The sequence below is a fragment of the Macrosteles quadrilineatus genome, unplaced genomic scaffold (genome assembly GCF_028750875.1).
Source record: "Macrosteles quadrilineatus isolate MER2022 unplaced genomic scaffold, UCM_ALF_1.0 Scaffold_7__1_contigs__length_78375512, whole genome shotgun sequence".
Classification (NCBI taxonomy): domain Eukaryota; kingdom Metazoa; phylum Arthropoda; class Insecta; order Hemiptera; family Cicadellidae; genus Macrosteles; species Macrosteles quadrilineatus.
The window spans coordinates 44,067,708-44,082,026 of NW_026542600.1; the positions used below are offsets into that span (position 1 = coordinate 44,067,708).

At 34.5% G+C, this 14,319-nt stretch overlaps 1 protein-coding gene across 3 annotated transcripts in view; it reads left to right on the forward strand.

Annotated features, from left to right (window-relative positions):
• The window catches only part of LOC128998666 (uncharacterized), a 102,078-nt gene extending 87,759 nt beyond the window's left edge, over nucleotides 1-14,319 (forward strand). For all 3 annotated transcript variants that reach the window (XM_054424892.1, XM_054424894.1, XM_054424893.1), the window contains 4 exons: nucleotides 4,729-4,891; nucleotides 11,982-12,135; nucleotides 13,092-13,230; nucleotides 13,716-14,319. In XM_054424892.1, the coding sequence (XP_054280867.1) occupies nucleotides 4,729-4,891; nucleotides 11,982-12,135; nucleotides 13,092-13,219 (445 nt within the window). In that variant the 3' untranslated portion in view covers nucleotides 13,220-13,230; nucleotides 13,716-14,319. The remainder of the gene's footprint in view (nucleotides 1-4,728; nucleotides 4,892-11,981; nucleotides 12,136-13,091; nucleotides 13,231-13,715) is intronic.

Consider the following 14,319-nt stretch of genomic DNA (forward strand, 5'->3'; position numbering starts at 1 on the left):
TATTTAGGCCTACACATCACTTGTTATTGTGTGTTTGATTTTTTTCTTGCCTTTAATTCCTCCTCACTAACATGATAATCAACCTAACTAACTAACTTAATAAGGTTAAGAATAATTTCAATTCAAATAAGAAACAGAATTTATAAAAATTAAGTTTATTTATTCAACAGAAAACTTATATCAAACTACATTATTGTATCACAAGTTAAAAACATCAATATGCAATTAGGTAATCACTTGGATAAGCACTTCATCTGTCTGAAGTTTGAAGGTTATGGGTACTAGGGCTATCCTCTTCACTCAGTACATTTATAAAAATGAACAAGTCACTCGTCTCTGACAGACTGAAAATATCAAACAAAAACATAGTAGGCCTATTATCTCGAAATAAAATCTCACATTAAACACTTAATTTAAAATTAAAACACATTTCACTGTAGCCCGGTATAGCCTATTTGGCCTTTCTTTATAAACTCACATTTTCTAAATTCTAGGTTAAGTTACAATTAATTAAAACTGTAGTTGTCATGTTTCTGCCACCAGATTGAAAATTGCACAATCAAAATCACAAACAGAATAATGTTTATTTTACTTTCTATTAAACTTCCACTAACAAAATCAATTTTATTTTAAGTTACAAATTCACTTCAAAGTAAAAACATTCAAAACTGACATTGACATAAACTTCAACCACTCCAATCCATTGTTTTGTTGTTACACCAGCTGTCACCATATCTATCTGCTCTCTCTCTCTCTCTCTCTCTCTCTCTCTCTAGTCAGTATGCTGGCATTCTGCTGGTCTGCTCATTCTGCTTATGCTTTGTTTTCCCATCAAACAGCTGTTTTGCAGGGCTGACGTTGCCATATTTATCATTACACCATTATGGTGAATGTCGGTAATATTATCATAAAATTGCTATAGCTTTTATTTCTAAAAAAAAAATTAATAGTTTGACTAATTTTAATCATGTTTATGTAAACTGATTAGAAAATAAATTATACTTATAGTTTGTTTACGCCAATACCACAGTTGTAAAAGTACAAAAATTATCGTCCATCTGGCAACACTGAGTTAAAAGTGGAACTGATCTTTTCTTTCTGCCAAGACCCAATGAGATTGCGTCATTCAGATGCATCGATGTTCCTTGCAGTAACTTATCGGTTTGTAAAACTAAACACCAATACCGATTAATGTGAAAAAATATTATGCTACAATAGCTTATTTTTATTTGTTGCATTTCTATATTTTGGTATAAAATATTTTGTTATTTCTATATTTTGGTATAAAATATTTTGTTATTTCTATATTTTGGTATAAAATATTTTTATGGCAGTTCAAACTAAATATGATACTGTACTTTATAACATCTTCAAGAATCGTCTGCCATTGTTATACTAGTCACGAGACTCCCTTGTTGACTATCGACTATTGCAATTCGATAGATTCATTCAATGCTTTATTTCAACTTACTGTTTCGTTATCGAGATGTATGGTTGACTGTTGTAGGAAAGTGAAATCTGTTGTTAGTAGTCCTCTTGCTAGCTCTGCCGAATGACGATGGTTGTATGTTGAACATTTGGTTTACGCTGGTCTAACCTATATGAGGTTAGATAGTTGTTTTTTTGTAGGAATGGGGATTAAATAAGGCATCAACACAAAACAAAATATAATTTATTAAATATGGGTGTAGAAAATCGTGAATTGGCACTACTCGACTCGAATTTTCGAGTAGTAATTACTACTCGACTCGAGGTCGAGTATTTGAAAAAACTCGAGTAATTACTCGAAGGTCGAGTACTCGCCCACCCCTAAAAAACTGTAACGTTTAAAATCTTACTCCAGCAAAACAAAGATTACACAACAATGTATGTATAGCAATTAATCACGTAAAGAACAGAACAATAGAAAGTCTAGTACTGCAAGCTACTGCTACCGTAGTCAGCATAGGCTACTACAGTAGGACCTCAATATCTCGAATCTGGAAGGGTTATGATACAAATTTGAGTTATCAAGTTTTTCAAGTTAGTGAGGTTCGAGTTATGAAGGTTCTATATGAAAAAGATCGAGATACCGAGGTGTTGGGGTCTGACAGTGATGTTACGTCACGGCCTTTATACCTCGTCTTTTACGTGTTAAACCTTTATAAATCGAACTCAAACTGTATTTATAAGTACTGAAGAGTAACTTTGGAAGCAAAATAAAACAATTTTAATGCACATAAAGCACTGTATTTATTATTTGGCAATAAGTTTGATAAAGTACATAAAAAACATGTTAAATAACAAAAAAATTTAGTTTTAAATACTGTACAAAATAGAAAACAATAATACAGTATATATCATCCATACACGGAACTACATTTACTGTGTAATGTCTGTTTAAAGCAAATGTTAGTCAAACTCTTTATATGTACTGTAAAAACAAGCTACTGTAGCAACAAAAATACTGAATAGGCTAGGTAGGGGGGGAGGTACAATACTGTACATACAAAAAGTATGTAGTGAGTAATATTTAAAGGGAAAATACTAGTTTGATCTTCTTTTTTCATCGTGTGTCAACGTTTTGCACTTACGCTTAACTGACGACATGATGTCCGACGCGTACAAACTGCAAGCGGACAGCAGACAGTTGTGTAAAGAGCAGATGATTTTCAGTGCAAGCGGATAGCTTAACCTTGAAGCTAACGATGGCTATTTCTTTGTTTTGCTTCAATTTATTATAATTCATTTTTATAAGGAAAATACATGCCGCATGCCAGCAAATAATGATAATAACAAAGTAGTGTATTGCTGCGTTGAATACAACCACCAAATAAACAACTATTTGAAGAAAGATCTCAATAAACATGGTGTTAAACTAGCGTTTAAAACTACAAATCGGCTGCAGAACATATCTAAAGGCAAGCGCCCACATGTTGATAAATATGAAAAGACAGGTGTATACCGCATAAAATGTGCTGATTGCCCGAGCACTTATGTAGGACAAAGTGAGAGAGCTTTCAAAATAAGATACAAAGAGCATCGACCAGCCCCTACACTTAAATTGCAGAAATCCAAATTCGCTCAGCACATTATTGACAATAACCATGATATGCTGGATATATATGACGGTCTCGACATTCTACATTATTGTGGGAAAGGAAACTTATTAAATACCTTGGAGGAGTTTGAAATATATAAGGACCTAAAAACCAGGGACAGCACACAAATTTTGAATGAAAAGCTCAATTATGAATCCCATTATATTTTCAACACTCTACTCCGTCACTACAATAGTCCTATATCAGCTGTTGATAATGCAGACGACAATTCAGAGTCCACGTCAGTCCTTCATAACCTGGTTCAGTCTACTTCCAGTCCTGCCCGCGGCAATGTACGTGCGTAAGTTGATAGGCCTATCTGATACCGTTTATTTAATCGTTTCGTGTTTTGTGTTCGTGTTAAATGTATGTAACAACTCTGACGACACCTCAAGAAGTGGATCCTTTTGTGTGCCTGACGATGGTGGAATTTAATAACCACCGAAACATGTAGCAAGTTTATTTTCGACACTTTAAAACATGTCAAGGATTGTCTGACAAGGTACGTTTTTAACCATTATTAGTTCAATTTATTTTTGTCAAATTAACCGTGGTGTTTCAAAAACAATAAAGGGGGAACCTACCACATAAAAAAAGTCTAAAATATTTAATTATACACTGCATTTTAACGTATTAGAATGAAAAAAAACTATTTATAAAATTTTCTTGGTATTTTTGAGGTTATGTAACATAGTTTTACATAGGAATGGTAATATGCAACAATTCACCCATAGAAGCGCCCGTCAACTAAACTGACATGAATTGTTTACTTCTATGGCTGGAAACTAAACATTCAAGTTAAATCCTGTCGAAGGTCATTCGCCCGTGACAATATTACTTGTCCCCCCTGAGACTGGGCCGGACCATCCGGCGGCCGATCCAACTGAAGCCGAACTAGTGGGAGTCTACTGTATTCAATTTGACATTTTACTTTTAGTAATTTTACAGCGTCTTTTGTAGGAAATAAGCATTTTATTGTATACTCGGTCCAAGAAGTCATTTTAATATTATATTCATCACATTATTTACCCCTCTGACCACAGTCCAAGTCAAAACATTCTTTATTCATTGTTTGTACATAGCGTTAGTTCATTAAATGCGTCATTTCTTAAAACTAATCCTTATAACTACCTAATACAATTTCTGTTAATAGTAGTACAATAATTAAAAAAACCCATCATTTCTGTTGGCAAATGTTCAATTTAAGACCATTAGTTATTTTAAAACTCATCTAGTGAGTAAAATTCTCTCTCAACTGAACTAGGTGTTCTTTGAATTTTCTTTTAAATTTTGAAAACACTTGATTTGTGTCTATTATAGGAGAAATTTTGTTCAAAAATTTAGATCCTATACATTTTGGCTTTTTCTCAAACATTTTTAATCGGGGACTTCGCTACCTTATTTTTTTATTGTTTCTTGTATGTTTTCTATTTAATTCTTATCACTACACTAAGAATCAATATTATTTTAATTTTAAGTATAGGTTTGAATTCTTCTGAATTTTACAGAGATATTTAATGCAAGTTGATACAAACTTAACTCAATAAACAAAATTGTTGCCCAAAGTATTAGTATACGTTTCAAAGAGTTTAAATTATTGAAATAACGTTTACATCTTGTCTTTTAATTACTAAGAATTCATTTACAGAGAACGACCCCTAAAAGAAGAGAAGATTAAGAAGAATGTGTCGTTTGCCGATGGAGTTCAGCCAGGAGAGGGAGAAGACCCGCCATTGACCGAGGAACACCCCCACTCACCACCTCCAATGGCTAAGGAGAAACGCTTCAAAAAAAGTAAAAAGAAGCGCAAGGTAAGTAATCATTTTTTTTTTAACTATTGTTCCTGTAAGAAATGAGCTATTTGTTGTACCACTTGGTCCAAAAATGTTTGTATGCAAGTAACTTGTAGTAAGTAAAACGACAGCATTAATGTCAGAAAGTTAAAATTTCAAGTGGTAGATTACTTTGGCTTGAAATTTGAGTGGTGTAATACAGTAGACTATATCTTTGGGGAGCGAGCTGGTCTTGTGGTAGAGCGCGGGGCTACGGAACCCAGAGTTCTGGGTTCAAATCCTGCTTATCGCCATTCAATTTTATCCTTGTGATAATGCCACGACCCTCTAGGACTAGCCTGAAGTGCTGTGTAAAACAGTTCCAGGCTTGAACCTAGCTTACTAGGATGTGAAGATGGGACGCACCCTCTCTTAACCGACGCTTAAGAATAAACCATTGCTTGGATTGTCCTGCTAAAGCAAAAATAACCCTTAGTTTATCCACCTTAAACTATTAAACTTGTTGAGGGTTTAACATAGAGCACAATGACATAGGTTTTTAGTATTTATGTGAGGATGGCAGGCTTACCTTAATGGGAAGAAGTCCAAACTGGCACCAGAGACACAACACTTTACACTATATGCATAAAAAATCTGAACATTTTACCTTCAACTAAGATAGAGAGAGTTTTCTTCAGGTGCAATTTCAATAAAAGGTATGATAATTGGTATAGGTTAGGGATGGACGGGTCCCGAAATTTCGGGAATTTTTCGGGAAAAAAATATTCCCGATTATCGGGACGGGATTACATTTGACTCGGGAATTTTTTGGGACGGGATTTCGTCCGATCGTCGGCAATTTTTCCGCTTTGCGAGTGCCGATAACGCCGTTATTGCGAGCGATAGGTCCGCGAACGCAGGAGACGAAAGTCATTTCGACGATTACGCCGTGACCGCGGAGTCCTACCGACGACCGCGCCGTGACCGCGAGTCATACCGACGATCGCGCTGTGACCGCGGAGTCCTACCGACGATCGCACCATGACCACGGAGTCCTACCGACGATCGCGCCGTGACCGCGGAGTCATACTGACTATCATGCCGTGATGGTGGAGTCATGCTGACGATCGAGCCGTGAACGAGTCATACCGACGATCATGCCGTGACCGCGAGTCATACCGACGATAACCCCGTGACCGCGGAGTCATACCGACGATCGCGCCGTGACCGCGAGTCATACCGACGATTGCGCCGTGACCGCGAGTCATGACGACGATAACCCCGTGACCGCGAGTCATGACGACGATCGCGCCGTGACCGCGAGTCATGCTGACGATCGCGCCGTGACCGCGAGTCATGACGACGATCGCGCCGTGACCGTTGAGTCATACCGACAATAACCCCGTGACCGGGGAGTCATACCGACGATCGCGCCGTGACCGCGAGTCACAAGTTTCTATAGGTACCTGTAAATTGTTACCCATTTTTTGGTTTTAGCGAATTTTCCTATAGGGAAGTAGCTATTACCGTAGGTGGCACAGTAAGACCTAGACCCGGGACCGATTTACTTTTTCATTTTGATGTCCCCAGAGGCCAAAAACACCATTCGTTCAAATTTTTATATATGTAAATATATATATATATATATATATATATATAGACTTATATATATATACGTCCGTGAACGCGATAACTTGAGTAATTTTTGTCTGATTTTGATGAAATTTGGTTTAAAGGTGTAAAGCGGGATAAACTTGAATGAGTTCGCGAACCAGCACGATCGGACCATGGGAACGGGGCTTTACGGGGGGTTTTATGGGGTAAAAATTGGTTTTTCTCACTTTTGACCCTCAAAACACAAAATTTCCCAATTTCTCTTTAGACCTTTTTAAAGAGCTTAAAAAAACAAATAATTTAGTATATAAAAGTATTTTTATTCAATTGTTAGTAACGGAGAAAATTAAAAAAATTGTAAATTTAAAATTCCCATGTTATTCTTATGGAGAATATTAGGCCAGGAATTTTAGGGATACAACTGCCATTCGACCTAACAAATTCGGACTAAGTGGAAACTTTGCAGAGTTCCTTAGTAAGCCTAAATAAATAAAATATCAAAAGTCCCCATAAATCCCGGCTTTGCTTCAGCCGCCATCTTGGAAAATGGCGGCCAATTTTAACTTTTTTGACAATATTTCACAAACTATTGGTATTAGAGAATATTTGTAAATACAAAAGTTAAAGAACGTCTAAAAATACATATTTTTTATACTACAAGGTTTGCTCTATCTCTAACGGTTACTGGGATAAATAATAAAAATACCCCTGCCGCAGCAAACCTGCCGTCTAAGCGAATTTCCATTTGGACGAATTGATTTTCAATTGATCTATTTAAATAACATTAGGTTTAACGAGTACCTAGGTTTGCTGGCACAAGGAAACTAATAAAGTAGTGTGTTTTTAGTAAAATATTGATAGCTTACTATAAAATAAATCAATTTGCCAAGTTTGATCAAAATATATCCATAAACAAGCAAACTACAACATTTTACAATATTCTCCATAAGAAAGAATAACATGGGAATTTTAAATTTACCATTTTTTTAGTTTTCTCCGTAACCAATAACCGTACAAAAACACTTTGATATACTGAATTGTTTGTTTTTTTAAGCTCTTTAAGAAGGTTTAGAGAAAAATTGGTAAATTTTGTGTTTTGAGGGTAAGAAGTGAGAAAAAACAATTTTTACCCCATAAAACCCCCCATAAAACCCTGTTCCCATGGTCCGATCATGCTGGATCGCGAACTCATTCAAGTTTATCCCGCCTTACACCTTCAAACCAAATTTCATCAAAATCGGATAAAAACTACTCAAGTTATCGTGTTCACGGACACATATATATATATATATATAAATCTATATATATATATACATATATAAAAATTTGAACGAATGGTGTTTTTGGCCTCTGGGGACATTAAAATGAAAAAGTAAATCGGTCCCGGGCCTAAGTCTTACCATGAGACCTACGGTAATAGCTACTTCCCTATAGGGAAATTCGCTAATAGTATTAAATTTAAAATTCCCATGTTATTCTTATGGAGGAAAATAAAATTGTTGCAGTTTGCTTATTTATGGATATATTTGGATCAAACTTGGCAAATATATTTATTTTATACTAAGCTATTAATATTTAACATAAATACACACTTTATTACTCTCCCCATAGCAGTAAACCTAGTACTCGTTAAATTTAAAGTTATCGTATTTAAATAGGGAATATTCTTACATTTTTAGGAAGTATTTTAGAAATGATCCAGTCAGGCAAATGGAAATTTATTTTTTGACAGATTAACAATAGTTTTCCCTTTTTAATATTAAAGTTTAAGTCCACTTACTATCTTTTCACTACTATGTAACTGCTTACATGGTAAGCCTACTTATTAATCCCAGTATAATTATTTTGTCGGTGAATATTAGGAAATTCAACCTTAAAATCCGGACTAAATGCGGATGAGCACAGCCGGAATTTGTGGGGACTTTTGCCATTTTCATCAACTAGGCTTACTGTGCTTAACTGTGCAAAATTTCAATTTAGTCCGGATTTTAAGGTTGCATTTACTAATATTTACCGACAAAATAATTATACCAGGAGTAATAACGTACCATGCAAGTTTTGAGTAGTTACATAGTAGTGACAAGATAGTTGGTGAGCTTTAAATCATAATACTAATAAGAAAAAATTATTGTTAATACGATTTACAAATGAATATCCATTTACCTGACTGGATTTATACAAAAAATTTATCCTAAAAATGTAATATATGTTCCCTATATAAATAACTTTAAATTAAACGAGTACTAAGGTTTACTGCTATAGGGAGGGTACTAAAGTGTGTATTTATGTTAAATATATAATAGCTTAGTATAAAACAAATAAATTTGCCAAGTTTGATCCAAATATATCCATAAATAAGCAAACTGCAACAATTTTATTTTCCTCCATAAGAATAACATGGGAATTTCAAATTTAATACTATTTTTATTATTTATCTCAATAACAGTTAGAGATAGAGCAAACCTTGTAGTATTAAAAATATGTATTTTTAGACGTTCTTTAACTTTTTGTATTTACAAAAATTCTCTAATACCAATAGTTTGTGAAATATTGTCAAAAAAGTTAAAAAAGGCCGCCATTTTCCAAGATGGCGGCTGAAGCACAGCTGGGATTTATGGGGACTTTTGATATTTTATTTATTTAAGCTTATTAAACAACTGTGCAAAGTTTCCACTTAGTCCGAATTTGTTAGGTCGATTTTCCTAATATTCTTCCACTATATTGTCAAATGTTGTAGTTTGCTTGTTTATGGATATATTTTGATCAAACTTGGCAAATTTTTTTTTGTACTAAGCTATCAATATTTTACTCAAAAACACACTTTATTAGTTTCCTTGTAGCAGCAAACCTAGGTACTCGTTAAACATAATGTTATTAAAATATATTTAACTGAAAATCAATTCAGACAAATCGAAATTCGCTTAGTCGGCAGGATTGCTGCGGCGGGGGTATTTATAGATCAGTGCCACAAATTGTAAAAATTGATTTCGTATGTCTTTTTTGGTAACTGCAATACAGTACTTTCTTTTTATGCACAGAAAAAAATCCCGTCCCGTCCCGTCCCGAAAATTGGGAAGGAAATAAAAATCCCGTCCCGTCCCGTCCCGAACTAAAAATTCAATCCCGTCCATCCCTAGTATAGGTATATACCAATATACCATGTGGTATGACATTATGGTACATTTAAATGGTTTGATATTGGACCTGAAGAAAACTCTCTCTTCCTTGATTTTAATGTTTTGTGTATATAGTGTAAGTTTTGTTTCTCGTGTGCCAGTTTGGACTCTTTCCCATTCAGGTAAGCCTGTTATCATGTATACATTTAAAGAAACCGTATTCCTAGAAAACAAAAAAACTTAAACCTACAGTACAAGCTGTTTTTTTTTTAGCACAACCTAAACTAAAATTATTGTGAGACACATTTTAATGACAAAACAAACTTATATGTTGGTATCATTTTTTTTCTTCACCTCATTGCCGATCAGCTGAAATGCATTGCTGCGTAGTTATCTATGATTTTTAGTGTAATTAGGAATTTATTGTAAATAAGACTCAGCGGGGTGTTTTCACACGCTCAAATAAAGTATGTACAGTAGGTAGACTCTCTCTTATCTGGACTCTTCGGGGTTTTTCCGGTTAAACTGACGTCTCCCAAAAAGTCGTTAAAACGGACCGTTTGAATGCATACTGCATGGGGAAACACCATGTTGTGTCTTATTTACAATAAATTCCCAACTACACTAAACCTCATAGATATTATGTAATAACGCATATGAGTCGATCGGCAATGAAGTCAAGAAAACAGGGATACCAGCATATCAGCTTGTTTTGTCATTAAAATGTGTTCGACCCCTATGAATGCATACAAATACACAGTATTTGACTTAAATTTAGGAGAGCATTGTATTTAGACACATGATCACTGGTCTCAAATCTTTGCCACGAGAATAGTCGTTTCAATACCGCTCACTTCCTGCCGATCTAGTCTGGTTAAACCGATGTTCAGATAAAAATTGTCCTTTTAAAGAGATGTCCGGATAAGGAGTCTACTGTATGTAGGTATGAATTTTTTGTTTACTAGAAATCCTTAAATTTGTACATGTCAATTTATTACCTGGAATCACATCTGGAAACTTTATTTCAAACCTTTCTTGGCATAAAACCTATAATTTACTTTTTAGCGTATTCTTTTATCTCTTCAAGCTTGGGGAAACACCATGTTGTGTCTTATTTACAATAAATTCTCAATTACACTAAACCTCATAGATATTATGTAATAACGCATATGAGTCGATCGGCAATGAAGTCAAGAAAACAGGGATACCAGCATATCAGCTTGTTTTGTCATTAAAATGTGTTCGACCCCTATGAACTTTAATTTGGGTTGCGTGAAAAAAACACTGTATGTGTTATTTATACACAATACAATATTTTCAATGCTTGCAGTTGAACTTTGTATTTTATCCAACAAAACACTATTTTAAAGAGTAAAATTAGCAGTAGGCCTAGTCTAGTATAGAAGAGACCGATTGTCTTTCAACAGTATATTTAATTGGTACCTGATAAATTTCCATACTTTTATTGTTGCTTGGTTACAATATAATTTATAAAAAAAATTCCAATGCAACTAGGCACATTGATCATATCAATAAAATATTTATATCAACAGTTTTTACATACGTTTGCATAGTTCCATTTGACAAAAACGTTATATTATCCAACCTAGGCCCATTCCTGTGAGGGTCTGTTAAGAGATGGTACAGAACATGAATCTGATCAACTCAGTTTTAAACCTTAGAACGATGTTAATTATTTAATAGTATCTATTTTAACCCTCTTCGAGCTATGGCACTTTACCTGATGCCATTCTGTAAAGTACTTATCGATTTTACCAATGTTTTAAGGTCTAGGGAAAAAGTCGATCTTCCATATTTGAGAGATATTTTTTAAATCTTTGCTTTCTTTTGCATGAATAGTTGTATGAAACTACAAAATGATGATGTCATTGTTATTAGGTTTACCATAAAAGTTTCTATTGAAGTGTAAGAAATAGTCTCCTACATTGACCTTACTAGCAATATTTATCCTACGACAAACACTAAAACATAAAATTGGAACTAGTTTCTCTTCAAAAAAGAGTTAAACTTCAATATTACTTTATGTTAAACTTGTTATTTGAGTTTACTTCTCATCTATTAATATGAGGAACTCAACACTGATAAGCCTAATAGTGGTTCTTTGTGTAGTTCCTGATCTCTACAAATATATGTATTAGAACTGAATCATAACAGGCTCTCCTCACCATCAAAATTTATAACATTACGTTGCTTGTTACTAGAAATATCCCTGGGGTTAGAAATTTTGTTTCTTGGTAGTTTTGAGTTACTAGTCGTCATATTTCTTTAAGTTATCATGATTTTAATGTGAGTTATCTAGTATAATTATTATTATGTACGCTTTTAAGACGATTCAGTCATTATTTTTTTATTGTGATTGATTCGATAACGATTTTCAGGTGAAGGTGAGAATCATCAGGGTTGAAGATGGAGACGATGATGAGGAGGATGACAGTACACCTCCCCCACCACCTCCAGGCTCTCCCCCGCCAATGTTCCACTACCCCCCGCCACCTCCAGGGTTTATGTATGTTCCTCCACAATCTTTTACAGGTAAAATATTTATTATAATTTATTTTTACAGTCCCAGGGTTGCGATACAACAATGGCCAAAATATTCCTTGTCAAAAAATCCTTGACTTGTAAGCTTTCAGTAAACTTATTATAAATATTTTTCTAAAGTTATTAACACACCTAATGTAGATGAGTGCGTGAAAACGTTTCAATTTAGTTTCTTCCAAATGAGAGGTATATACTGTGTCCCAGTCGTTGTGGGCGTAGTTTTACAAGAAATAAGCTGATAGTAGCACTAAACAATACTGCTAGCCGGCCCTTAGTATTGCCAAATGGATGAAAAAAACCAGGGGTACCCGGATACACCATAGAAAAATACCGCTAGAAAGTGGTCAAGCACAATTTTGAGGTTAGGTTCCTTCCACAATGCTACGGTACATTCATTATCATTATTCTATTGCATGTCATTAGATCCAAGCCTAAACCCCACACCACAATAAATTTGCAACAATCCCTACCACCTATAACATAGTCGGATCTGAAAACGAATTATACCAGAATGAAGTATAACACTGGCACAATAAGCGGGAAGCGAAACAACGTCTCACGGCAGTGGCTAACCTCACACTGGAACAATAGTTTGTAAACGGCGCTTTGCCGAGTATACTTGTCTTGGCCACTGGAAAGCCCTATCGGTGACGAGATCACTCGTCATGTGCAGTAAACATGTTAAAAAACGCATTATCATCACCATGGTGGAGTATTTTTGTAACACGACAATTGCAGAATTTTAAATAACTTTTTGTACACATTTTTACCAAGTTTACTACAAGCCTAAATGTCAAGGACTGTTTAACTTGGTATGTTTTATAACTTTGATAAAGATAAAAATAAAATTGTGTAAAAATGTTTCTTTCAAGAGTAGCCATGCAATTGTCTGCAGTACTGGTACATTGGTTAAATAGTGAGTATTCTAAACACTCATTTCATTTCAGTCCTCCCAGGCAGTACACCGTTGTATCAGCAACACCATAGTACCACCACAACCACCCACACAACTACTGTGCAGTTTGCTCCTCACCACCCTCCACCACCTTCAGCTCCTCTGCACAAAACTAAGTAAAGGAAATCCAGGTGGGTCGATGAATAATGTTCTTTGTCATGCTTACCGACAAAAGCTAGATTTTCTCACTTGTTAAAAAATATTTTGTATCACTCAAGCTTTTTGGTTCGGCTCGGCTTGAACATTGAGACGCTTACACCTCTATAGTATTTTAACTTAGTCAGGAATCTAAATCACATCTGCTCTGGCTGGTGTCTGTCTACTGCATGTGGCAGCATCAGGAAAATCGCTGTGGCACCCCCTAACTGCCTCATTTCCGTTATGGGATCTCGTGATGATCGTGACTATGCTTGCATTCCGTCTCAGAATGTTGACGCTTATCAACATGACAAATATCCATCCAAATATGAACGTAAAAACAAAGGTGAATTTTATTTTCATGTTTAAGTTCAAACCCTGAATAAGACAGAGATTTTATAATATTTTTGGTAATATAATTATTATTTTGTTTAGTTTTAATATTACTGCTCTTATGATGGTTTAATAAATGTTTCAGATTTGTGTGGGGTGCTTGACTGTCATCTTGGATATTTACCTAACTAAGATTTAGCAAATGTCATATTGAAGACTTTGTAGTATATACTTATTGTTATGAAGAACAATTTTTCATCATTAAGAATTTTTTTTTAAAGTTAAAAGTATCAAGTTTTATAAAATAACATTGTATACCATAACAAAAATTGTGTCAACTTTCAATTTGCACTCGAAATGTACATGTTATGATAAAACTGTTCTTATCACTGTTTAGATTTCATTCAAGCTTTAAATTTGTATAATCATTATTGCTTATTGTTATTAATGTTATGATCACATGAATGTAGGTTCTTGAGGACTGTTTTGAACTTATTAATGAAATAATCTGTGATTAACTAATCATATTTCTTTTATGAACAATTATATTTAGCCAACAAGTTTCCTATTTGTTTTTTACAGTGGAACTGTAATATCATCTACATGAGATTAAATTCATAAATTGTATCTTCATTGTGCTTAGTTTTGTAAGTTATAAGTTTTGTACGCTGGTCATTGCAATCACTGTGGATTAATGTATATAAGCATGCAATGTGTTATGAGATTAAATAAATTAATTAGTATTTTCA